This window comes from Ranitomeya variabilis, chromosome 3 (genome assembly GCF_051348905.1).
Source record: "Ranitomeya variabilis isolate aRanVar5 chromosome 3, aRanVar5.hap1, whole genome shotgun sequence".
Classification (NCBI taxonomy): Eukaryota; Metazoa; Chordata; class Amphibia; order Anura; family Dendrobatidae; genus Ranitomeya; species Ranitomeya variabilis.
Window position 1 is genome coordinate 610,983,251 of NC_135234.1, and position 27,256 is coordinate 611,010,506.

Below are 27,256 nucleotides of genomic sequence, written 5' to 3' on the forward strand. Positions count from 1 at the left end.
CTGTATTTCATCAGTAACACGAAGATAAAAAAAATTAAAAATGCGAATATGAAGAATTACTTGCCAGTATAAGGTCTACAATATTGGGGAAATTCTAAAATCTCCAAGGGCTTGGTCATCAGATGAAAGCGGTAACACTCTATAATGACATTATGATGGTACGGTATTAATGGAGGCATTTTGTCAGTTACCCTAACCGATGACATATTTTGTATGCATTACGCCCTATATACAAAGCTAAACTATGGAGTTGTTCTTCGCCTTGGAGAGCACAATATTGTTATGATTTTTGGTATAGAGACACCACCTACAAATGTACATAAGAAAGGGGCCACTCAGGACCAATCATGGGATACCCTGATACATAGTTAATTGTGTACAAAGCAAAGTGAAGAAACAGAGCGAAGAAAAGAAATCTGTGAGGTCCAACACAAGTAGGTGCATCTCCATAAGGAAAGCTTCAAGTATCTTCGAGGAGACAGACAACCCGTTGCTCATCAGTTATTGACTTCTCCTGTTGTGTGTGGTACATGACGGAGAATTGTGAATTGTGTTTTAGCAAAATCTGAAAAGCTACAGGTTGCTTAAAACTTTGATTCTATGGGCAGTTAAATAGTCAAATTTGGGACTTGGCTTGAACAATTATTATATTTTTTTATTTTGAAATAAAGCGAAATGAAGAAAATTGAAAAGTATTTTTTTTACCTATAATCTAATTGCCTACTGTGTATGACATTTTCAGTAGTTGCTCGTCCTTCTAACTCTTCTATTTAACCATTGATACAGAACTACACATTTTCAGAGCTACTTAGAATGAAATGAAACATCCGATGTAATTACCTTTACAGCAAAGAGTTCTATCACAATTCGGAAACAAAAGCTGAGGGACTGGTGCACAAGGACATCTTCACTCACAAGAGCACATCACAGATGTAACTAAAGTTCAAGTTCGTCGGCCCTGCAAAATGTCCATTACCTATGGAATACTTTATACTCTGCCATGCTACAGCTTTTAGCTAAATGTCCCTAAACCATGCGCAGTCAAGCCGTCTTTATTCCCTCAAAGGCACAGAATTTCCATCTTTTTTCCAGTGTCGCTCCTACACCAGTGAACTCTTGTTTAAACATTCGAGGTAACCTCATGAGTAACGACTCAATTTCATTAGCCGATATCTGCAAAGAAAAAGGAATACAAAAAAGTGATTATACTATAAAAAAGAAAAAGGGTATTATTTACTCTGGCATCACAGCGGCCCTTAAAGGGGTTGTCTCCATGTGCTGTCTCCTATTAGGGCATTTAGACATTATCAGGAAGAGCCTTTTCAGGAAAACTGCTCACAAACAACAACTTTCTTTCTCTGATAGTCCAAGAAAATCCACGGACTGTAATATATGATTTGTCATTCAAACTGTATATTTTCAGTGATCTCCAGGATTGGCTTGACTTGTCTTATAATGTTGGCCCTGTAGTTGAGACAATGACGTGAACTAAAAACTAAACTGTTCTATCCAAGAACTTTGTAATCAGCAGGGATCAGCACTTACATTGAACTCTTATAATATATTAGAAGATGGGGCGGTAATGTCACAATGGGGGCAGGCTTTGCAGCGTTGAGAATCTCTCTCCCCCATGTGCTCACCCACCTATCCACTCTCTCTTTCCCCATGTGCTGACTTCTCCCATCTGTGCTCTCTTCTTTGACCTGTCTACCCCATGAGCTATCCCCCTTGTCTGCCGTCTCGCTCCTTCCTGTGCTGTGTTCTCCCCTCATGTGCTGTCCCGTTTGAGCTGTCTCCCCCCTGTGCAGTTTGTCTCACCCCTGGGCGCGTTCTCTCACCCCCATCTGCTGTCTTCTCTCATGTCATCTCTTCTTTGACCTGTGTACCCCATGTGCTCTCTCCCTTGTCTGCTCTCTCTCTCTCTCCACCACTTTTTTTTACACTAGCTTGAATCAGCTTCACTGAAATGGGTGCAGCCTCTGCCAGTGCCAGTTAATAAAAAATGCTGACGTTCTGTGTGCTAGTAATGTCTCTCCAGTCCCTGAGTGGAGTAGCATCTCTGGCACTGCGCACGGAGGTGCACACCACTCAGAAAATGCACCGAGTTCATCAAGTGGCATGTGCCTATTATTAAATTCTGCATTTTGTACTTCACCAAGCTAAGCACTGGCGTAGCGTGAGCATGCGCTATTCCAATCTTGATGAATCGGCCTCAAAGTCTAGTTCGATGACAATATCCTGATATTTAGAGTTAATATGTCTTGCATTTCCTATTCACCACAATAAGAAAGCAGGTTAGAGAACACAATTTCTACCAGTTTATCACAGAATATCCTAATGTTTGAGTCTGACTTGCATCTGGACACATCAATGAATGGTGGTTCTGCAGCAAAGGATTATCTGGTCTGTTTGGAGTAGTGATTATGTTAAAAAGCAAAGGAATTAATAAGGTCATCAGGACCTTACCGTATTTTTTATTTTTACAATATTGATTCTTCTATATAGCTCATTTTTGTTGTTTTAGTATTATTTTGACATATGTGAATTTATGAGATTTTGTATAAAATTTTTTTTCACCTTTTGTATACATATCTTTTTATATTGCATAGGGGCAAGGTCATGTGATTGTGCTTTGTAATTTAATTGGTCTATTGGCTTTTTATATTCTTTCTGCTTCCTTTACTCACATTTTTTGCCTGTGTGCATGTGGATCCGGGTAATCTACATAAAGCCTTGATTTTATGAACTATCAAATGCAGGAATCTGGTGAGCTGGATTTATTTTTGCAGTTTATAGAAAACTATATTTACCACTTTATTTTACAGTTTAAAGTATATATGATATCCAGACGCCCACCACAACAACCAATCAGCTATCCGGCACATCAGTGAGTGGTTGTTCTGCAGCACAACTACCCGAGTAGCTGTCAGGGCTTTATATACATTCCAGCCTTGGTAAATAATAGGATTTCTCCAGTAATTCTTTTATTGGTATGTTCCCTCCACTTTATGCATGAAGGGGTTCACAACAAAGTACTTATGTAGCGTGAGGTCATGGAAGTCTGTTTTACTGTAACTGTAATTTCCTGCTTAACGAGCAGCTCCGGAGCCGCACTAAATTACTAGAAGGTTGATTTGGGGGCAGTATCTTTTTGTTTAAATGGTAATTTAGCAATCATTTCTTACATTAAACCTGATCAGAAACTGTTTATTATTACCCTACAGCTAGAATATGCTGTTTATACCATCAAATGTGTTGTGATGGCGCTCTCGGGTTACTTGAAAACCATTAACATTGTAATTGCGTTTTATGAAACCTCCCATGGTGTTAAATTAGTAACACCTCATTCTAAACGTCTATTAACAATCACTAAATAACTCAACTGCGGAACATCCAGGGAAAAGTAGGTGACATCTAGAAGAATGCAAATTAATTCATTATGGTTAATAAAATACTAATATCACAGTTGCCGATTAGCCAGGCATTTACTAATACAGTACAAAGGTAAAATGTTAGGTCTATTGCTCCCATCATTTACATCTAGGTAGATGCCCAATGGTATTTGAAAAGGATATTTTTGCCATGACAAAATGCTCTTTATTCTCAATATTATAGCATTAACTGTATTGTCATCTTATAAATACAGTGAAATAATTGAATAATAGGAAAGTAGCAGCTTTAAAAGAACATTTACATATCATTGAACTCAACTAATTATCATTCTGGCAACACACCTAAATCTTTGCTGTAAAACTTCACTTTCTAATTTTTTATATATATTCTCCAAAATTGTTTAGCACCAGATATCCGGGACATTATAAAAAAAACAAAAATTTACCTAAGCACTAACAGTAGGATAATTGCAATTTACCTGCCTGTTGTGCACAGCACCGTTCTTCCCCGGCACAAAGCAGTCACAGACCGCTCCTACCTGGGCCTCTGCTGACACGACAGGCACGACTCCCGACATCATTCTGATTGACAGCTGACTCCCCCAGTTTTTTTTTTCCATCCCTCTGACTTTCCACTAGCAAGCATACATTTTCTGTATTTTATCTTCTTTTGTCCCTTAGCCTGTTCCTCATGATTAGCCAGCACCTTTCGTTCTCGGCACTGCCTCTTTAATCTGAGAGGGTATATCACCAACATAGCGGCTCCTCTTACTAACACTACGGGCTTCCCTTAGTAACTATGTGCGGTCACATGACTAAACATTCTGTGACACGCACTCATCCATGCCTCATTTTGGAACAGCACACTGCACGTGAGCAGCACATCTAACGGACTCTAAATAGAACCACTGCTACCAATGCATACCTACACCCACAGAGGAGCAGGATACCCCCACCTCAATGCTTACAGGAGGTGAGTAACCTAGGAGCCAGGGTCCCCTTCAAGACCAACACACTCCCCTCCCCCCTTCCTTGGCTCACTCTCCCTTCTACTTACAGCCCTTACCCATTTTTTCCTACTATACACAGGTGGTCAGTATTTTTGTCCTTATTTGTGTAATCTAGATTGGCACTATCCACCACCACATGGGCTATTTATTACATTCAGTACAATTTATTCAAAATATCTCTCGGTGTTATTTTGCACAATACTAAGCCTCTGATCACGGTTAGAATACTGCTGTATGTTCTACATCATTTATATTACTATCAATTAGGGTGATATTTTGTATATATGTATATAGGTTCTTTTATTTTTGTATTGATCATGTGTTATTTTTTGTATACACTAATCCTGGTCTGTATGTTTATTTACATTGAGGTTTGAGAAAGACCCTAAGTGGGGTCGAAACGTCACTTTGCTGTTTATTTCTTCGCTATTCGCTATTTACCATCCTGCTGTATATACCTCTTTGACAACACGTGAATAAATGCATCACTACTTTTGCAAAGCATATTCCATTAGAGTGCATCTGTTCTTTGCATATTCTATGATTCTGGGTTCTCCCAAGCACAGTTTGCACCACCCATCAAGCTGAGTGCCCTCTTCTTTTCTAAACTTCGACTCCCCCAGTTAGGCAGCACGGCTCCGGCTATCAATCAGAATGATGTTGGAAGTCACACCCCATCGTCAGAGCGAAGCGGAGAAGCAACGTCTGCTCTGTAGACGTGACATGAGAAGAGACTTCTGAATCCCCGGCAGGTGCGGTTTGTGACCACTCTGTGCTTGGGAAAAACAGCGCCTTGCACAACAGGGAGATAAGTTGCAATTACCTGCCTGTTAGCGCTTAGACACATTTTTTTTTTTTTTTAAAGTCCTGATTAACCCCTTTGAGGATTGCATTGCTTAAAAGCAACTGTTTAGTAGTAGTCTTAATATACTTCTTAGCTTTTAGATCTGGTCTCCTAAGTGTGTTGAAAACAGCTCTCCTCCATAAGGAAGACAACTGCCTACCTATCTGTGTAACACATGCAATGTGAAGATCATCGATAACTGTGATTTGCCACCTTAAAAAGTCCATTTACATCTCAGAAATTAAATAGACAAAAGCTAAGATAGGCCATCACTTTTTGATCCAATCCCCCCAGTTCTTGCCTGCACAGTAGTGTCCCTAGCCACAAGCCTGGGTGGGGGTTGTAATATCACTTTCTGTTAAGAATAAAATGTTACAAAATTAATATTTCTAAAATTCTTTTATTATTTAGAACAATGTTCTTTGAAGGGGATTGTTCAGGAAAATATGGCCTCAGATAAATGAAAACATGCATTCACAGTCCAAAAACAAGTTTGTCGGCATTCACCATGTGCTCGGAAAGATTGGAGAAATCAGAGACAATAAAACACTGCAGATAGTTACAATAATTTACAGTCATATGAAAAAAAGGGCTGCAGAATAAAAAGATCAAATATATTTTACCCTGGAGTCCAGTTGTTGAAGATAAGACCACAAGTATTCTATATTTGCTCCAAACGGATGGACATTTAAAAATGTTGAAATGATACCTGAAAGTTGATAGAACATATAGATTTATATACAGGAATGATGTATGGCACTCAATGAAAAGCTGGCACTTTTTAGAGAAATTACATCAACCTGGGGCTTTTCAGATGTTACAAACACAACATGTCCCCAGCCGGACTGGCACACTGGTATTTGGAGTCCAGCACAAACAGCTGGTGAGCCACAGGCCGCCAATTTTAGTTTTGCGTTATATTTCCAAATTTAAATATAACCTTGGAACATTATGTGCTGCTGGCGACACACCAGACAAAAGGGTTAAACATACAGATATTTCACAGGAATGACCAAAACTGCTTCTACTAATCCAATAATTCACGGGAGAGAAATATTCAGCAGCCAGGTGACAGAGATAAAACAATGTAGAATGGTGTTTTTCCAATTCAGTCTGCTAGAAGCTTATTAACCATCCATTTTATGCTTGATTTGCCAATACAAAATTGCAGCTACTGGAATAAGGCAATTATCATTTTTCTTTCGTGTGGATGTTCCCTTGAGAAAATATTTTATATAGATGTGTCATGAAACACATTGACTTGAAGTTTCCCAATAATTACACTGTTCATAGTCATAAAAACTATATAATTCCCATTACAGCTAAAAGGTCCTGTGAAGTAGGTGCAGTCCCCCATTATGTATTTCAAACATTTCACTGAAATAAACCATCAGATTTAAAGGGACTCTGTCACCTGAATTTGGAGGGAACAATTTTGAGTCATATGGGCGGGGTTTTCGGGTGTTTGATTCACCCTTTCCTTACCCGCTGGCTGCATGCTGGCTGCAATATTGGATTGAAGTTCATTCTCTGTCCTCCGTAGTACATGCCTGCACAAGGCATTACACAGGCACAGAGGCGTAGCTAAGGGTTCAGCTCAGGGGGGGCGAACCTTCTGAGTGGGCCCCTAACCCTTGATTACAACTATGGTGGCACACTTTAATCATGGGTATAGGGGGAACCTCAGTAGATGATCCTGCTGTAATCGAAAAAGTATAATGGCCCCCGCTTTAGCCCCCACGTTGTATCTTTCTTGGATCCTGGACTCTGTCCCTTTCTGTGGGCTGCAAATTGCAGAAAATAAAAACAACCAGTAAATGCGTATAGAGTCCATCATATGGGAATAGGTCCCTGAATGAAACCAGGTAACCCTAAGGGCATGTGTCCACGTTCAGGATTGCATCAGGATTTGGTCAGGATTTTTCATCAGTATTTGTAAGCCAAAACCAGGAGTGGGTGATAAATGCAGAAGTGGAGCATATGTTTCTGTTATACTTTTCCTCTAATTGTTCCACTCCTGGTTTTGGCTTACACATACTGATGAAAAATCCTGACCAAATCCTGATGCAATCCTGAACGTGGACATACCCTAAGGGTATGACTCCACGGTACGGATGGCCGGCGGTATCGCCGCAGCCGCTCGGCGCTAAGCCCCGCCCCCTTAATGGGACGCGATCATGCCGGATGTGTTAACTCTTCACATCCGGGATGATCGCTCTCTCCCATAGCGCCCTGTGATATGCCTTGCGGGGACGCTGCGTCCCCGCAAGGTGTACGGGCATGCTGCGATCTGAAAAGACGCGCAGCATGTCCGTAGTCGCAGGGCCGCCGCGTGCGGGTTTCCACGCATAGTGGACACGGGATTTCATCAAATCCCCTCCACTATGCTGGAACATCTGGACGCTGCTTGTTTGACGCTGCAGCGCTGCGCAGCGTCAAACAAGCAGCGTTTCCTGACCGTGGAAACATACCCTTAAGAGGTGAATGGAAAGCAAGAGGAAAGCAGAAGAAAGGGGGGGGGGGGGGGGAGGTAAAATATCACACAATGAAAGAAGAAAGTGCGCCCCCTGTATGTCATCTCTTCTTTTTTTCCCTTCTCCCCATTTGCGGGCCATGTTATTCAGACTGAGTATACATATGCATCTATATGTGATTGTAATTATCTATACTCACCTACTGACTGTTCCCATTTTTATTCTATTTGGTTTTTCATCATATATATTTATACTCAACTTTATGGGGATTTTTATGATGTTTGTTACCTTGTATTTACTGATATGAGATGATACACACTGGACTGATAGGACCCTGACCCCAGCTGCAGGACCACATTACAAGAGATAGAGAGAGACTGAGAGACAGACAGAGCGAGATAGACAGAGAGACTGAGACAGAGAGAGCGAGACCTAGACTGAGACAGAGAGACTGAGAGAGACAAAGAGACACTGAAGAGAGACTGACAGAGACGGAGAGAGACTGACAGAGAGACAGACAGAGATTGAGAGACAGAATGAGAGACAGAGAGACTGACAGAGACTGAGAGCGAGACAGAGACAAACAGAGTGAGACAAAGACTGAGCCAGAGAGAGACTGACAGAGACCGAGACTGACAGAGAGACACAGAGAGAGCGCTAGACAAAGACTGAGACAGAGAGACAGAGACTGACAGAGAGACTGACAGAGTGACTGACCCTGAGAGACAGAGACTCAGAGAGACTGAGAGAGAGCGAGACAGAGAGAGCGAGACAGACAGAGAGCGAGACAGAGTGAGCGAGACAGAGTGAGCAAGACAGAGACTGAGAGAGAGACAGACAGAGTGAGTGAGACAGAGAGCGAGCGAGACAGAGCGAGCGAGACAGAGAGTGAGAGCGAGACAGAGCGTGAGTGAGACAGAGAGAGCGAGACAGAGTGAGAGGGAGACAGAGAGCAAGACTGACAGAGCGAGAGAGACAGAGCGAGACAGAGAGCGAGACTGACAGAGAGCGAGAGAGACAGAGAGCGAGACAGAGAGAGAGAGAGACTGACAGAGAGACACTGACAGAGACAGAGCAAAACGGATGCAAGAAATCTCAGGGACTTGTCAGGACTCAGGAGGGGAACAGTGTCCTGCCTCTTCCTCACTGCACAGTGCAGTCACCTCCAGCCCCCTGCAGCCTGAGCTCCTACGTCGTCCTGTCTCCTGTCCTGCTCCTCTGTGCAGGGCTCAGGGAGGGAAGAAGCAGCGTCCTGAAGTCTCTTCAGCTGCAGACACCACACAGCCGGCTATGTGTGCTGTCTGCAGTATGCTGGAGGCAGCAGGTACAGTGTCGGGCACCCAGCGTCCCCAGGTACATGCTCCTCTACAGAACAGACCGCGGCAGTGCAGGGAGATTCTGTCCCTGCTCTGCTGCAGAGCTCAACTATATTGGCGTGCAAGTAGGCTAATATAGTTAAGGGTAGCGTAGCTCCAGGTGGGCCCCCTCTGAGCTCGGGGCCCGGGGCGACCGCACCCTCTGCCCCCCTGGTAGCTACGCTACTGCACAGGCATGTACTATGGAGGACAGAGAATGAACTTCAATCCAATATTGCAGCCAGCATGCAGCCAGCGGGTAAGGAAAGGGTGAATCAAACACCCGAAAACCCCGCCCATATGACTGAAAACTGTTCCCTCCAAATTCAGGTAACAGAGTCCCTTTAAAGGAGTGTCGGAAACAGGTGAATTTCCAATATAGAGAACATTGAAGTATAGAGGAATCAAAGTAGTTTTACAACATAATAAAAGACTGGCAGCCATGCCAGAGCAACAGTGCATGCAACCTACAGTAGTCATAATAAATGGCACATTCAGCAAGAGGGAAGATGGAGCTACACTGATTAACCTCAATCTCACCAAAATGTTGGACATTTGTGGAACTTTAGGTTTTCTGGAAGTAAAACAGTGATGGCCTACCTGTGTGCATTAGACCATGATCAGTAAAATTTAAGGACCTTGGTGCTCCAATGGGTGCCATGGCCTCTCTATTGCTTACATAAGTGCACCAGTTGTTCCCAAAGTTTGGCTTGCCACATACTGCAGCTCACACACATTCACTTGAGTGAATAAGCTGGAGCATCACATTAATCATCAGGAGTAAAAACGTCCAATAAAACATTGATGGACTATCCTTACAGTAGGCCACAAATACTTTACCATAAATCCCCATTGCAAATTATTTCCACTGTAGCAAAATTATTAGATAAAATCACATTTCTTACAACTAGTGAGGAATGAACGTGCTCAGATAAGGTGCTATCCGCTCGTGTGCTAACAGAGTGTCTTCGGCGTCCTCGAATAATATGTTTGAGCCTACGTGCCTGCATGATATGCAGGCATTTGGACAGCCGCAACACATACTGGGATTACCTAACAAACAGGTAAGGCCTCTTTCACATTTCCATCTTCTGGGGGCCGTCGCAATCCGTGGTTATGGCAAAAAAACGGATCCTGCAAATGTGCCCGCAGGATCCGTTTTTTGCCATTGACTTGAACTAACGACGGATTGCGACGGATGGACACACGTCGCTTCCGTTGTGCGACGGATGCGTCGTGTTTTTGTGGTCCGTCGAGACGAAAAAAACGTTCAATGTAACGTTTTTCCGTCTGTCGAATCCGCCAATTCCGACCGCGCATGCGTGGCCGGAACTCCGCCCCCTCCTCCCCGGAACTCACAATGGGCAGCGGATGCATCGTAAGACTGCATCCGCTGCCCAAGTTGTGCACAATTGTGCACAACGTCCGTCGGGCCGACTGTTTGTGACGGCCCCGACCGACGGAAATGTGAAAGAAGCCTAAACCTTGCATGTGTTCCGTCTATCGAACAGCCATGAGATATGCAGCCTCAGGGACTCGAACATATTATTCAAGCATGCTGAAGTCGCTTTGTTAGCACACGAGCATGCGCAGATAGCACCTTATCTGAGCACGTTCGCTCATCACTGCTTACTAGGTCACTGGACATAGCTCAATTTGACAATCTGTAATTTAATCCCAATTCAGCATGGTGTTCTGTTCAATAGAATAACTGGGGAGAGATGGTTCAGATATGGGGGGAGAGGCCTTCGTGCGTAAGCATAAGTTCCTGTTGTGAAAGTGAATGTTGTGGTGAAGCTCCTTGCTTATGGTCTCACCGATTTCAAAAATTTATATTCTATAACTTACGCTGCTCATGTAAGGTGTAGGAAACAGACACAACATGTAAAAAGCATAGAGCGCCGTGACAAGCTAAGCGATTAAAGGGAACCTGTCACCCCCAAAATCGTATATGAGGTAAGCCCACCGTCATCAGGGGCTTATCTACAGCATTCTGTAATGCTGTAGATAAGCCCCCGGATGTATCCTGAAAGATAAGAAAAAGAGGTTATATTATACTCACCCAGGGGCGGTCCCTCTGTGGTCCAGTCCGATGGGCGTCACGATCCGGGTCCGGGGCCTCTCCCATCTTCATACGATGTGGTCCTCTTCTTTGCTTCCTGTTGTGGCTCCGGCACGGGCGTACTTTATCTGCCCTATTGAGGGCAGAGCAAAGTACTGCAGTGCGCAGGCGCCATGAAAGGTCAGAGAGGCCCAGCGCCTGCGCACTGCAGTACTTTGCTCTGTCCTCAACAGGGCAGGCAAAGTACGCCTGCGCCGGAACCGCAGCAAGACGACAAGAAGAGGACGTCATCGTAAGAAGATGGGAGGCCCCGGACCGGACCGCAGCGGGACCGCCCTTGGGTGAGTATAATATAACTTGTTTTTCTTACCTTTCAGGATACATCGGAGACTTATCTACAGCATTACAGAATGATGTAGATAAGCCCCTGATGACGGTCGGCTTACCTCATATACGATTTTGGGGGTGACAGTTTCCATTTAATGTAGCCTGACAGCCTTCAAGTTGGCGGCTGCTACATCTGAATAAAGCTGTATGTGTGTGTGTGTGTGTATATATATATATATATATATATATATATATATATATATATATATATATATATATATATATATATATATTTATTTACTGTATATATATATATATATACACACATATATACACACATATATATATATATATATATATATATATATATATATATACACATATATATACATACACACCACTGCAAAATTTTCAGTTTGTCTGATTTTTCTCTATAAAGGTATATCTTTGCGTAAAATGTAAATTATTCTTTTATTCTAAACTACTGACAACAAGTCTCCGAAGTCCCAAGCAATAGATTTTGTATTTATTTTCTGAAAATTAGAAATTGGCAAAATAACAAAAAAATGCATTGCTTGCAGACGTCGAAGCAAAAAACAAGTTCATAATCATTTACAAACAAGAATACTAATGTTTTAACTCAGAAAGAGTTCAGAAATCAATATTTTGTGGAATAACCATGATTTTTAATCACAGCTTTCATGCGTCTTGGCATGCTTTCCACCAGTCTTTAACACTGCTTTCGGGTGACCTTATGCCACTGCTGGTACAAAAATGTAAGAACTTCTTTGTTTGAAAGCTTGTCACTATCCATCTTCCTCTTGATTACATTCTAGAGGTTTTCAATAGGGTTCAGGTCTGGAGATTGGGCTGGCCATCACAGGAATTTGATGTGGTGGGCCTTCATCCACACCTTGATTGACCTAGCTGTGTGGCGTGGCACATTGTCCTGCTGGAAAAACCAGTCCTCAGAGTTGGGGAACATTGCCTGAGCAGAAGGAATCAACTGTTTTTCCAGGATAACCTTGTATGCAGCTTGATTCATACGTCCTTCGCAAAGATTAATCTGCCCAATTCCAGCCTTGCTGAAGCATCCCCAGATCAACACCTGGTCGTCTAAGGGTACCGTCACACATTGAAATTTTCATCGCTGCGACGGCACGATCCGTGACGTCGCAGCGATCGTATGAATATCGCTCCAGCGTCGTAGACTGCGGTCACACGTTGCAATCACGGCGCTGGAGCGATGCCGAAGTCCCCGGGTAACCAGGGTAAACATCGGGTAACTAAGCGCAGGGCCGCGCTTAGTAACCCGATGTTTACCCTGGTTACAAGCGTAAACGTAAAAAAACAAACCGTACATGCTCACCCGTCGGTGTCCTTCAGGTCCCTTGCCGTCTGCTTCCTGCTCTGAGTGCAGCCGTACAGTGAGAGCAGATCGCAGCACCGCTGTGATCTGCTCTCACTTTCCGGCCGGCACTCAGAGCAGGAAGCAGACGGCAAGGGACCTGAAGGACACCGACGGGTGAGCATGTACGGTTTGTTTTTTTACGTTTACGCTTGTAACCAGGGTAAACATCGGGTTACTAAGCGCGGCCCTGCGCTTAGTTACCCGATGTTTACCCTGGTTACAAGCGAAGACATCGCTGGATCGCTGTCACACACAACGATCCAGCGATGTCAGCGGGTGATCAAGCGACGAAAGAAAGTTCCATACGATCTGCTACGACGTACGATTCTCAGCAGGATCCCTGATCGCTGCTGCGTGTCAGACACTGCGATATCGTAACGATATCGCTAGAACGTCACGAATCGTAACGTCGTAGCGATGGAAATTTCAATGTGTGACGGTACCCTAATGGTTAGACGGAGACCTGGAGAGGCTTGCAAGCCACAGTGTCTTGCACCCACTGTGAAATTTGGTGGAGGATCAGCGATGATCTGTGGATGCTTCAGCAAGTCTGGAATTGGGCAGGTTGTTCTTTGCGAAGGACGTATGAATCAAGCCGCATATAATGTTATCCTGGAAAAAACGTTGATTCCTTATATATTACGCACGCGTGTGTGTACTTTGATTTACAAGGTAGAAAACAGATCATTTATATATTGGTCTCTACTTTCATTATGACAGCGGTCACGACTGAATGATCCGGAACTTAAACATAGTATTACAGCAGCTTTGTCTTACCTATGAGCAAGGCTTCTTTTTCCGATTTTAGAGCCTGTCTTTGTTTTTCGGAATCCTTTTCTTTATCATGGTTGAACACCGCAACACTGACGGTACCATTTTCCTACAAGTACAGAAGAGTTACAGCTTTTGATCAGCCTTTACTATGCCACGTTCTTGACGACAAGCAATTGATTCTTTTATTTCTTCTTCTTCTTCTCCAAATAAAAGACAAAGTTTATGAGCTGAAGTTAGTAAATCTTCCGGAGATGATGTAAATGATGCCTGGCTCGAGCAGCCACCTTTCATGGTGCTGTGAATTGGCAGGGAATGTTTTGCTACTTTAATTAAACTGAAATAGCGGGCTCATAAACATACGGGAGATTTATGCTTGAAGAAAATGAAAGGAAATGTAATTGAAATATAAAAAATGAATTTCTGTACTGCAAATGCTTTTACTCATTAAATTAATAATAGAACATCACATCCATTGTGCAAATGCAAATTGTATGCAAATAAGACATTTATTAGGGCATACATGAAGCAAGAGTCTTACAACAAGAGGAGAAAAATAACACCGCCATAATATACACTGTCTATATAGCGGATAGTGCTTTCTGTGGGAATAAAAGAGACAGGTTTCTTGCCTGATTAAATGTAGAGCAGCAATGGGCAGCAATATCAGTAGTTATGACAGTAGCTTTGTTGTTGGCACTGATCCCTTGCTATTGTTTCTAATGGATGACTGCAAGCGGAGAATTTGAGGACTGGATACAGATAACATACATGAAAAATGCATCATTTTTTATTATGCAATAAATATGATTTGCTTGCAGAAACTGCATAGCTCCTTTAATATTTGGTAGCTAATTAATAAAGAAAAAATAATATATCAAAGAAGGTCATAATGGCTCCGGATGAGCAGCTAAGAAGAGTCTTCAAAATATTGTTTATGTCATTGAAGCCAAAAACATGAAGCACAGAAAGTTTTACAGCTGAACAGTAATACATGGGATTAAATGGAAACTGTCAGCACAAAATGAGTGTCCAAACTAAGAACTGCACTTTGTAGGGAACGTGTCCCTAATAAAAATCATACCTTAGTGTTTTAACTTGTTGCTGCATTGTCCTGTTATAGTTTTCTATTTGCTTCTGAAGTGCGCCATGTACCCCTGGCCGGCTGAGCAGCCGCTGTGCTTAGTTGGGGCATATTTTGTGCTGACAAACTCCCTTTAATAGCAGTAATGATTGGGGCATCACACAACATGCATTGTATCAACTTTCTGCCATTATTTACAACTTCCTGTTAAGGGAATCTGTTAACGGGTTTTTGCAACCCCATCAATGTCTGCAAGTGAAATCATTGTCTGCATATGTCTCTGCACAGCCAGAAATATTAGCTATTAAGTAGTGGTCTTTGTTGACAGCAATGCCTTCGGTTCGGCACACAAGTTAGAAATGTACAATAGAGGTGCATATAATGAACAGATACTTGTACATGCAGATCATGTATGTAGTTATATTGAGAGTCTTTTCCCAACTCCTCCTATTGCTCAGTCGTTTCCAATTTCCCCAAATTAGCGCTCTGTGGCCTGAGGCTCTCAAGTATGATTTGAAACCCATTGCTGTCAAACCTTTCCTGAATCTTAAACCTAGAGATCAATGCAGTGGATTAGCCACTGAATTATCTGACAGCTGGTTAGTTCCTCTGTGCTTTTATTACTTCTTAGCAGTCTTCCGTCACCTGTGTACACTCCATCCCTGTGCAGCCATTTTAATCTGCTGGCAAATGCAGTAACGTGACTGTTGTGCAAAATTATCTCAGGTTTCCCTAAGTCTATAGGATGTCTGGCAGTCATAATGCACCATATACAGGACAGAATCTTATAATCAATGACTGCGATGCCTTATCCAACACCAAATGACATTATAGTCTGCACTACAGGAAAGGTTTGCTAAAAATGTTGTACGGTATTACATATGATTCTCTTTTATTATAATCTGTAAGATTAAGTAAAATACTAAATTAATCCAAAGAAGAGTCAATGATCTGGTGCCAATTACTATTCTTGCGCCCATACACGATTCTAATAAAAGAAATATATATACAGATTTATCTGCTGCAGCTCTGCTAGTCCTCTCAATGATGATTTTGTGCTGTGCAGTCCTTAATATTCATGTACTTCATCAAGCCACCACCTTACTGTTGACTGACCAAGGACAACATTTGCAAGGAGTTTGTATGTTCTCCCCGTGTTTGCGTGGGTTTCCTCTGGGTTCTCCGGTTTCTTCCCACATTCCAAAGACATACTGATAGGGAATCTAGATTGTGAGCCCCAATGAGTACAGTGATGATAATGTAAGTAAAGCCCTGTGGAATATGATGGTGCTATATAAGTAAGCATAATAAATATAGAGAAAATACATTTCTGCCTATGCGCAGTATATGCAGGGGACTTGGCTAGCCACAGCTCATGATCATGTAAGCACTAGCTCGTCAATGATAGGACAAGCAGGGAGCAGCAGATTAATAAGGGTTCTTATCAAAACTACAAAAAGGAGACCACAAAGTGACTCAGCATTAGAATCAGAGTCTCAATCCCTACATTATGTTGCCCCTATATATGACAACTTTTGCACGGAACATACATACTATGCTAAAATTTGACCTGTTGGATCTACTGGATGCCAGGGGTTGAGAAGTACTGCACTAAGGAAAGGCAGTTCCATTGATTTGAACAGCACTTAGCTTAAAATGTGTATGCTTCCTTGAAACAGAAATCTCTGAGGAGTTTGTACTTTCAAATGAGCCTTTAAAGGGGTTGCCTGGTCTTAAACTACTAGTCTGAGGTCACTATGTGACTGTAGACTAGCGAATCCTCACATACTCCTGGCCACATTCCAACTAGACTTTCCGGAATCACTCAATACACTTGTATTGAGCGAGGCCGCGTCCAACTGATTTAAATGTGGCTGGGAATACCCCTTCAATTCTTATTCACTGTATTTCCGCATAAAGACTATCGATCATTTCAGGAAAATATCCAGAATAAACGGTTGGTATGTTTGCATGAGGAATAACACTATTTCTGGTAATTTTATGACTTGTAACCTAAAATTTTCCTCATTCTCCTCCACTTTAGAATGTCTACAATTTTCAGATATATCTGAGCTAATGAGTGTAGTCGAACTGCTGTGTTCTCTCCCATACAAAACACACTCAAAAAGATTGAGTCATGCTAGTCTTACTTTGCAGCACAGTGGGAGAAACTGCAGCAGCATGGAGAACATTATATAACATTACTAAGCTGTGTGTCTGTGAATCCAGCATAGAACAGAGATAAAAGCTACTTAATCTGCCTTTGTATGCCTGACCTATCACTGTGTTGAGTGCTCCTCACTCCTCCTCCCACCTACCTTCCCCATGGATAATAATAGGCTGAGTAACATGACACCTCACTGTGCTGGAAGTCAGTCTGGTTTTAACCAAAGTGGATGAGATGCTTATCAGAGAGGATAGTGAGTTTAGGAAGCAGCAGAGGGTAGGGATTTCTCTAAGATATATTACATTACACAGATTTCTAATATTAGCTTTTAATACTAATTTATGCAAAGTTTGTGGAAATAAGAGAGACTATTTAAGGCTAAGATTACCCATGAATTGCAGATGTAGTTATTCAAGGTGATCTTCGTGATGCACAATTCATCTAATGATGATCAATGGTGCGACCTACTGAAATTGCTAAAAAGAAGCTAAACTGTTGCATTTTTTCCCCCATAATCTTGAATATAACTTGCCTGTTGTAATTAAATTGTATTAAAACGCAGACAAATCACACATACCGTATTTTTTAAATTTTGGAGGAAAGTGTGGGTGCGTCTTATGGTAGGAATGTAACGTGGGGAGGGGACAGCAGCCAGTGGGATTGCACTGGGAGGCAGAAAAATGTCCCTGCCCGGCTTCAGGAATCAGCACTGGGGAAACCACATGGTCCCGATCATTAAAGTACAGTGAATATTCATTAGCTGCTTCCCTGCCCACCTGTCAGCTGAGCAGTGAGCCGGGAGCAGCAAATGAATACTCCTTCACAGGGACACACATGGTTTCCCCAGCGCTGGATTCCTGCAGCAGCTGGGGAGATCTGTGTGTCTGGTGGAGGAGGCGGCAGCAGCAGGGACCAGAGGAAACAAGATCGCTGCATACCTGCCTGCCAGGGCTGTGCTGGATGCTGAGTGCTCCAGCACAAGGACCTGTGTGATGTCAGGAGTGGGCGGGCTGGAGCATTACACGGCAGTACAGAGCCCTCCCTCTTCTGATGTCATCACAGGTCCTGCAGACACCACACTACAATCTGCAAGCTTACTCCTGTGCTGTGGAGAGGCAACAAGAGGGAGCGCTCTGTGGTGTCATGGGATGGGATGCTCCAGCTTGTTATCTCACCACAGTGGCTGGCTGGCTGCCACAATTAAAAAGTTAGTCTTTACAACACACAATAAAGCACTCTGCCACTCCTGTGGTGAACTATAACTCCCAGCATGCCATAGGATCTGCAGGACATGCTGGGAGTTATAGTTCTCCCATGGGTTCTTAAAGCAGCACTCCAGTGTTATTTTTCAGTGCTGGAGTGGTGCTTTAAATATAAGCCCTGTGCCCCCATTCTTATACTCACCCTCCAGCGTCTTCATATAGTACTTTACAGACACCACACTGGTCCCGTAGCTTCCAACATAATAGCATACTATTATATATAATAACAACACATATAATAGTATGTTATTTATGTTATTAAATATTTTACCACCTTTTTTGCTTCAAATATTTTTTCCCTATTTTCCACCTCTAAAACCTGGTTGCGTCTTATAGTCCGGGGCGTCTTATAGTCGGAAAAATACGGTATCTCTGAAAATTGCTATTGATCATGTAGCCCTTGCCCGAAAAGTCATTTTTGGGAGTGAAATTCCTATTGAATCACCCCCATTGCTTTTTTCTATATGAATGCTCATGTGGAAGGCATGTCTAAAGACATTTTCTGTGGGATTGCCCTTTAGGCTTCGAGAACTTCTTTCTCTGTAGTGTTTTCTCCAAACCTCTGCTGATTAATGTTAGTCATAGCTATGTAATTAATAAACATGAAACTAGGAAATGAATAGGAACCTAATAATTGCTTTTCGGAAAAATGGATACTTTTGTGCAGAGCCTTCTCATGCTACAATGTAGACATAGTTTATCTTTATTCCCTGTAACAAATCACAATGCAGCGTCTGATTTATTCCTTTAGTTTACAAAACCGTGTCAGTTCAACGTTTCAGATGAGGAAGGCTTGCAAATGACAAACAATGCAAATAATTACAGGGTCACGAGAACTACAAGAGAAATTAAAGTGTCACCGTGTAAGACACATTGCAGGAGTGGAGGGCAATGCCATCATGAGCCAACAGCTTGGGAGGTGGCTGGTTTCAGATTTCGGTACTTACTTTGGGGAGGTAGTCGTGATTATTGGAATCTGCAACGTCTTTGGCGTTTTTAAGCTGCAAAAAAATAGCAACACAGGGTTATATTATCTGCAAACAACCTGCATACAACCAGTATTATAGCCAGTGTAGCCGATATATAACAGATACTATTCTACATTTCTATATGAGATGACAGTATGAAGCTCATCAAGAGAATGCCAAGAATGTGCAAAGCAGTCATCAAAGCAGTCATCAAAGCAAAAGGTGGCTACTTTGAAGAACCTAGAATATAAGACATAATTTCAGTTGTTTCACACTTTTTTGTTAAGTATATAATTCCACATGTGTTAATTCATAGTTTTGATGCCTTCAGTGTGAATGTACAATTTTCATAGTCATGAAAATACAGAAAAATCTTTAAATGAGAAGGTGTGTCCAAACTTTTGGTCTGTACTGTGTATATATATATATATATATATATATATATATATATATATATATATACACACACACACATATACAGTATATACACTCACTGGCCACTTTATTAGGTACACCTGTCCAACTTCTTGTTAACACTTAATTTCTAATCAGCCAATCACATGGCGGCAACTCAGTGCATTTAGGCATGTAGACATGGTCAAGACAATCTCCTGCAGTTCAAACCGAGCATCAGTATGGGGAAGAAAGGTGATTTGAGTGCCTTTGAACGTGGCATGGTTGTTGGTGCCAGAAGGGCTGGTCTGAGTATTTCAGAAACTGCTGATCTACTGGGATTTTCACGCACAACCATCTCTAGGGTTTACAGAGAATGGTCCGAAAAAGAAAAAAAATCCAGTGAGCGGCAGTTCTGTGGGCGGAAATGCCTTGTTGATGCCAGAGGTCAGAGGAGAATGGGCAGACTGGTTCGAGCTGATAGAAAGGCAACAGTGACTCAAATCGCCACCCGTTACAACCAAGGTAGGCCTAAGAGCATCTCTGAACGCACAGTGCGTCGAACTTTGAGGCAGATGGGCTACAGCAGCAGAAGACCACACCGGGTACCACTCCTTTCAGCTAAGAACAGGAAACTGAGGCTACAATTTGCACAAGCTCATCGAAATTGGACAGTAGAAGATTGGAAAAACGTTGCTTGGTCTGATGAGTCTCGATTTCTGCTGCGACATTCGGATGGTAGGGTCAGAATTTGGCGTAAACAACATGAAATCTTTGGGATGTGGTGGAACGGGAGATTCGCATCAGGGATGTGCAGCCGACAAATCTGCGGCAACTGTGTGATGCCATCATGTCAATATGGACCAAAATCTCTGAGGAATGCTTCCAGCACCTTGTTGAATCTATGCCACGAAGAATTGAGGCAGTTCTGAAGGCAAAAGGGGTCCAACCCGTTACTAGCATGGTGTACCTAATAAAGTGGCCGGTGAGTGTATATTCATTCAGCATTTTGCATAGAAATGTTTATGGTATGATAATCACTAATTTCCTCATTTGTAACACTGATTGGAAAAGAAGACTGCAATCGGATTAGTTGCTATGGACACTAGCACTACCTGATAGACAAGTTTTTTATGCATTATACTTTATGCATTATATATGTTATTCTGTGTTAGAAAACCTCCAGAATGACTTACATTGACATTACAACAAACAGAGAAAAAGTAAGCAATATACAAATATTTATTAAACTTATTAACAAATACACAAGTACATATACAAGTTCTAATGCTGTATATTGAGCAAATTCTCAAAAAGAAAATAAAAGCGATATAAAGTTATATTAAAGGGGTTGTCAGACTGTAAAATAAATAAATAAAAAAATAAATAAAATATATATATATATATATATATATATATATATATATATATATATATATATATATATATATATATATTATTTTAGCCATTAATACCAATATTAAACGGAGGCATTCTCCCCTCCAAGTAACTATCTGCAGCAGTCATATATCAGATATTTCTCAGATGATGAACTTTTCTGTTCACCTGACTGTTTGAAGTGGTATTGGGACTTCCAAATCAGGCAGACTCTGTTCTGGAGCTGCCTGTGCCGTGTCCTAAGGGTTGCTGGAAGGTGAGCATGTCTCCATTTATTATTGATATCCAATATATTTTACCTAGAGCTTAGCAGGTTAATGCTTAAGTGTAAAAGAACTGGCAGCCCCATCACACTTCTCTTTACACATTTATTTGTGGGTTTTTTTTTATGTTCGTAAAAGAAAAAGGCTGGAAATGAAATGTTTGTTTCATATTTTTCATAGATTTAGAGTATGTGCACATTGTTTTTGAGAGGCATTCAAAAATGGCAAGTTTTCTAGAGGAGATTGTGGAAATTCCTCCTTCTTTGCAGAGGTTTTGGGGATTTTTTCATTTTACAAAGTCTTTTTTTTGTTCCTTTTGATTGTATAATGCCTAATTTGCAGTGGATTCCACCAGGAGCCATTTCTTTTTCACACTAGGCATTTTACAAAACCTAAAATGGGAAAAATACTCAAAAAACTGAATATATGATCAGCAAGTGGTTTACAACAGAAGAAAAGTCCGTGGAGTGTATTTGATGCAATTCTGTTTTTAAGTGTTTGAAGAAGAGCTGCAAAAAATCCTTCATATACAAATAAACTGACAGTCAACATTGGGCAAGAACATTTTTGTTGTTGAAAAAAGGTAGCAAAATCGGCAAAGAAACCCCACCAAAACTTTGTGGTTTCACATATTTTGGATGCCACTGCTGTTTTTTATGCAAAGCCAGATATAGATTTAAAAGGAAAAATAAATATACAGGAAGGAATTCTCCTTCCATCTGGCTTTGGCTTTAAAAAAAACTGCATGAAAATCTGCAGTGCTGCTTTACTTGCAACACTTTGTGTAATCACCTTGAAGAAGTTTTACCTGCTGTTTATTTTAAAATGCATTGATAGCAACTATAAAATTCCATGATGACAACAGAATTATCCTTGTTCAGAACGTCCAGAAAGTGCTGTGCAGGGGACACTTAAACACTTACGGTATATAACTAATGTCTCTCTACAGAAAACACACAATAAAGAATAATAGAACTTTCACATTTTGGTTTATACATAATAGTCCACAATTCATAAACTGCTATTACTGCAGCTACCCAGTAAAGAAAGTAGTGTACGAAAAAATGGCTCACTTGCCAATGGAATCATTAGATACCGTTTGAAAAACATTTTCTCTTACACTGCAATGTACCCTACAAGTCATAGGAGAGTCTTCAGAAGATAAGGTGTATTACAGCCAGGAGAAATAACACTGTATTCTGCAATATTTAATGCATGGTCTTAAAGGGAACCTTGCAACCGATACATGCTGCCCCGGATCCACGGGCATTACCTATCAAACACTGGCTGCACGATTTCATCCATACGTGCTTAACTTGTGAATGGCATGTCTGTCACTGCAAGAGTGTACAGGGAAAGACCTATCACTCAAGAGCAGCGGGCAGGGAGAAGCCGCCGGAGACCTGCCTATCCGACTAGACTCATACGCCTCAATTGTTGGCGGCTAGTAAACTATATATTTCCGTGAAACACCACAGCCAAAATCATGCAGCCAGTGTATGTGACATGCTGCTCGTGAATCGTAAAGCATGTATTAACTGTCAGGCCCACTTCAAGTATAAAAAATATATACCTTCCCACACATAAATCTGAAGAAGATGCCCAGTACAAAGAAAGAACCAGCAGAGGGTTCTAGCAGCATCAGTACCCATAAGCAGAAATCTGACTACCGCACTGTGAGATAGAATATGCTTTGTTCATTTTTTTAAGCCACCCTCTTTAAATGTCTTCAATACTATTTTGGACCACCTGTACATTTGTGGCCAAAGGTTTTGAGACCGACACAAATTGTGTTGCTTCAGTTTTATCATAATTTACAGTAACTCTAGATTATTATTAAGAGTGATCAGATAAATTTCAAAACATGGCAAAGTCATTCCTTGTTCTGAATTAATCCCCGTTTCCAATGAACATCAGAGCCCAACCACAAAATGACCTGCTTACTTCAATTCAATGATAATTTCTTGTTCGCTCAGAAGAAAGTGTTACTAAGGACAAGGCATCTGATACCACTCTGACATGCTAATTGAATTCTAAGAGCACACTGGTTGCAATGAATGGGTACTAGTGACCCATTACATTATTTTCATCTGTTAGCCATAGTTTCTTCCAAGAAAATATCTGCAGTCATAACAGCTTCTCATAAAGAGGACTTTACAAGCAAGAACAATGCTGCGTACAAGACTGCCCAAAAATCGACATTCAATCAAAGAAACAAATTCACTTTCTGTAAAGAAGGCTCCAGGGCACCCAAGAAAGACCAGCAACTGCCAATACTGCCTCCTAGAGAATTCAGTTAAGGGATCAGCTCAACACCAGTGCAGAGCTTGCTCAGGAATGGCAGCAAGCAGGTAGTGCATCTGCACACACAGTGAGGTGAAGGATTTTGTCGGCTCTCCTGCTGTCAAGGAGAGCAGCAAAGAAGTCACTTCTCTCCAAGAAAAATATCAAGGACAGGCTGACTGACGAAGCTCTCGAGACTGTTTGGGACATCTGAAAGAATGACTGTCTGGAGAAGAAAAGGTAAATCATCCTGAAAAAACATTGTGTGGGGTTGCTTTTCATCTAACGGAATAGGCTCACTCACAATTTTGGCAAAGAACGCTGCCATGGATATTTAGTAGCAAACATCCTCAAAGAACAACTGTTCCCAATGATCCAGGAGCAATTTGGTGATCAACAATGCTTTTTCTAGCACGATCAAGTATTATGGTAAGTACAAGGTAAGTGTGTTAATAACTTAGTGCACCAACATTGAAATTTTGGGTCCATAGCTAGGAAACTCCCCAAATCTCAATACCATTTAGAACCTGTGGTCAATCCTCAAAAAGCAGGTTGACAAACAAAAACATAAATTGAGATAAACTCCAAGCACTGACTAGGTAACAGTGGCTTGTCATGAGCCAGGAATGTCAGGACCATTTGAAGAAGTCTTGAGAAATAAAGAACAACACTGTAAATATTGAATCTTTACATAAATTTGATATTTTTGTCAAAAGTGTAAAAACTTATGAAAGTTTATGAAAGAAACTATAACATTATAAGCAGACTGAAGTAGTAGCAGTAAAACATTAGCTGCAGATGTTACTAATCAAAATGATCAGTGTACAACTATTGTGAGTTCTGGACAATAAAGAGCGACAGTGAGCACTTAGATAGTAGGGTTCTCCCATTCAATAACTTTTTAAAATCTCGTACATATTCTTGCATCTCGCATCTATACTAAGTGCACATTTGAATATATGATTCTGCCGTCTCTCTTACACAGGATAAACAACAATTATATTCCAGGCCATTATTCAGACACTGTGTAATTAGTGCTTTTAGCAGACACAAAATCAATTTTAAAACAATAGATTTGCTTCCTCCCTTCATCATTTTCAAATGTGTAATTATTTTATTCAACCAGAGAATTAATTTAAAAACTAATTTCTCTCTTTCTTCTTTTTTAACCAGAAAGGCAACTATGGTACGTTTAAAGTGAGTTGAGACCGCTGTTTGTAGTGGACCAGGCTACCGATTGGAACATTGATATGTACAATATAAAATTCCACTAACAAACTAGAAAAAAAAATAATAAAAGGGTTTTTATTGATGGCCTAGCATCAGGATGGGCCATCAATATCTGGTTGTGAGTATGTGACACCCGGCACCGGCCGTAAGTATTCAGATGCTGTAAGAACACAGCTGACAGTAACGCAGATATTCTCCATAGGTAAATAACTATATAGAGAATGCAAGAAGAATTGCTTAGTGGGCCAGGTAGTGTGTATTTGGCCAATAATCTGCACTTTGAGAGGCTGTTTAACTCTTCATACACCACTTTCTCAATTAACCTTCATTAAATATAAAGCATCTTTTTGGGTTATAGTCACTTCTCTGCTGTAACAGAATTTGTAGGAATTACCAGCAAATGTAACCTGGTAGACAACTGATGAATGTAGGGTTAACAAACCTATGGGTTACATTTATCTCAGCGTTGACTCAATATCTACTAGATTAAATTACATGACAGGAAAAAAAAACAAGCCATATTTCTATTAAAACATGGCTTAAAGAAATAGAAATAGTGTTCTATTCATAGCCGACATGGCCCATGCATAAAACATTTTCACTTTAGCAGAAAGCTATTTCTGTGAGCCATAAGCTTCATTATCCTCTGTAGTAGTAATGATATTACGGTTACACATTTACATGCTATAGGCTTTGCATGTACACAGTTAATCATTGCTGCGTAGTGCTGCAATGTTATGTAGCATGCTTAAAAGGGAATCTGTCAGCAGGATTTCACCTCCCAAACTTGCTGTATATACTCGAGTATAAGCCGAGATTTTCAGCCCATTTTTCTAGGCTGCAAGTGCCCCTCTCGGCTTATACTCGAGTCATTGTCCCAGGGGGTCGGAGGGGGAGCAGCAGGAGTCACATCACACTCACCCCCTCCTGGCGCGGTCTCTGCACTTCCCTGCTTCTCAGATGGTCTCCGGCGCCGGCAGCTCTTCCTGTGTTCAGCGGTCACGTGGTACCGCTCATTAAAGTAATGAATATGCACGTGACTCCACTCACATAGGTGTGAAGCGCATATTCATTACTTTAATGAGCAGTACCATGTGACCGCTCAGCACTGGAAGGAGCTGCAGCCCCGGGACAACTGAGAAGCAGGGAAGTGCAGAGACTGCGCCAGGAGGGTATGACGGGGGAGCGTGAGCCATGCGATATTCACCTGTCCCTGTTCCACCGCCGGGCTCTGTCTTCCGCATCCTCTAGTTGTGATGTTCAGGTCAGAGGGCGCGATGATGTGTTAGTGAATGCCTCTGCTTGAACAGTTACTGCAGAGAGTCTGAAGACACAGCAGAACGCGGCGGTGGAACGGAGAAAGGTGAATATCGCAAGTGCCGGGGGCCTGAGAGAGCGGCGACACCGGAACCTGGCCCCCATAGCGATCCGGTGTCCCCGCCTGCTCAGGACACCAGCACCTGGCCCCCAACGACGAAAGGTGAGTATGCCTTTTTTATTTTTTAATTGCAGCAGCAGCATATGGGCACATTATTCTATGGAGCATCTTATAGGGCCATCAACCTTTATGGAGCAGCATATGGGGCATATTATTTTATGGAGCACATCTTATGGGGTCATCAACTTTAATGGAGCATATTAACCTATGGAGCATCTTATGAGGCAATCAACCTTTATGGAGCATTATATGGGGCATATTATTCTATGGAGCATCTTATTGGGCCATCAACCATTATGGAGCATTATATGGGGCATATTATTCTATGGAGCATCTTATGGGGCCATTATTAACCTTTGTGCAGCATTATAAGGGGCATATTTTTTATTGGAGCATCTTATGGGGCCCACCATGAACTTTATGGAGCATTATAAGGGGCGTATCTATTTTTATTTTTGAAGTTTACCAGTAGCTGCTGCATGTCCCATCCTAGGCTTATACTTGAGTCAATAAGTTTTCCCAGTTTTTGTGGCAAAATTAGGGGCCATGGCTTATACTCTAGTATATACGGTATTTATTTATATGCGCATTGAGCTCTTTTAACCCCTTTCTGACCTCAGACGGGATAGTACGTCCGAGGTCAGAAGCACCTCTTTGATGCGGGCTCCGGCGGTGAGCCCGCATCAAAGCCGGGACATGTCAGCTGTTTTGAACAGCTGACATGTGCCCATACTATTAACTAGTTAAATGCCGCTGTCAAACGCAGACAGCGGCATTTAACCTGCTCTTCCGGCCAGGCGGACGGAAATGAGCGCATCGCCGACCCCCGTCACATGATCGGAGGTCGGCGATGCTTGTACATTGTAACCATAGAGGTCCTTGAGACCTCTATGGTTACTGATCCCCGGCAGCTGTGAGCGCCACCCTGTGGTCGGCGCTCACGGCACACCTGATTTTCTGCTGCATAGCAGTGAACAGCAGATCGCTGCTATGTAGCAGAGGCGATCGTGCTGTGCCTGCTTCTAGCCTCCCATGGAGGCTATAGAAGCATGGCAAAAGTAAAAAAAAAAATATATAAAAGTTGAAATCACCCCCCTTTCGCCCCAATCAAAATAAATCAATAA

At 41.8% G+C, this 27,256-nt stretch overlaps 1 protein-coding gene across 8 annotated transcripts in view; it reads right to left on the reverse strand.

Annotated features, from left to right (window-relative positions):
* Nucleotides 1-680: 680 nt before the first annotated feature.
* Nucleotides 681-27,256, reverse strand: part of ENOX1 (ecto-NOX disulfide-thiol exchanger 1) — a 768,733-nt gene continuing 742,157 nt past the window's right edge. For all 8 annotated transcript variants that reach the window (XM_077297345.1, XM_077297342.1, XM_077297343.1 and 5 more), the window contains 4 exons: nucleotides 19,107-19,160; nucleotides 13,653-13,755; nucleotides 5,870-5,955; nucleotides 681-1,173 (listed from right to left, as the gene is read on the reverse strand). In XM_077297345.1, coding sequence (XP_077153460.1) covers nucleotides 1,042-1,173; nucleotides 5,870-5,955; nucleotides 13,653-13,755; nucleotides 19,107-19,160 — 375 coding nt within the window. In that variant the 3' untranslated portion in view covers nucleotides 681-1,041. The remainder of the gene's footprint in view (nucleotides 1,174-5,869; nucleotides 5,956-13,652; nucleotides 13,756-19,106; nucleotides 19,161-27,256) is intronic.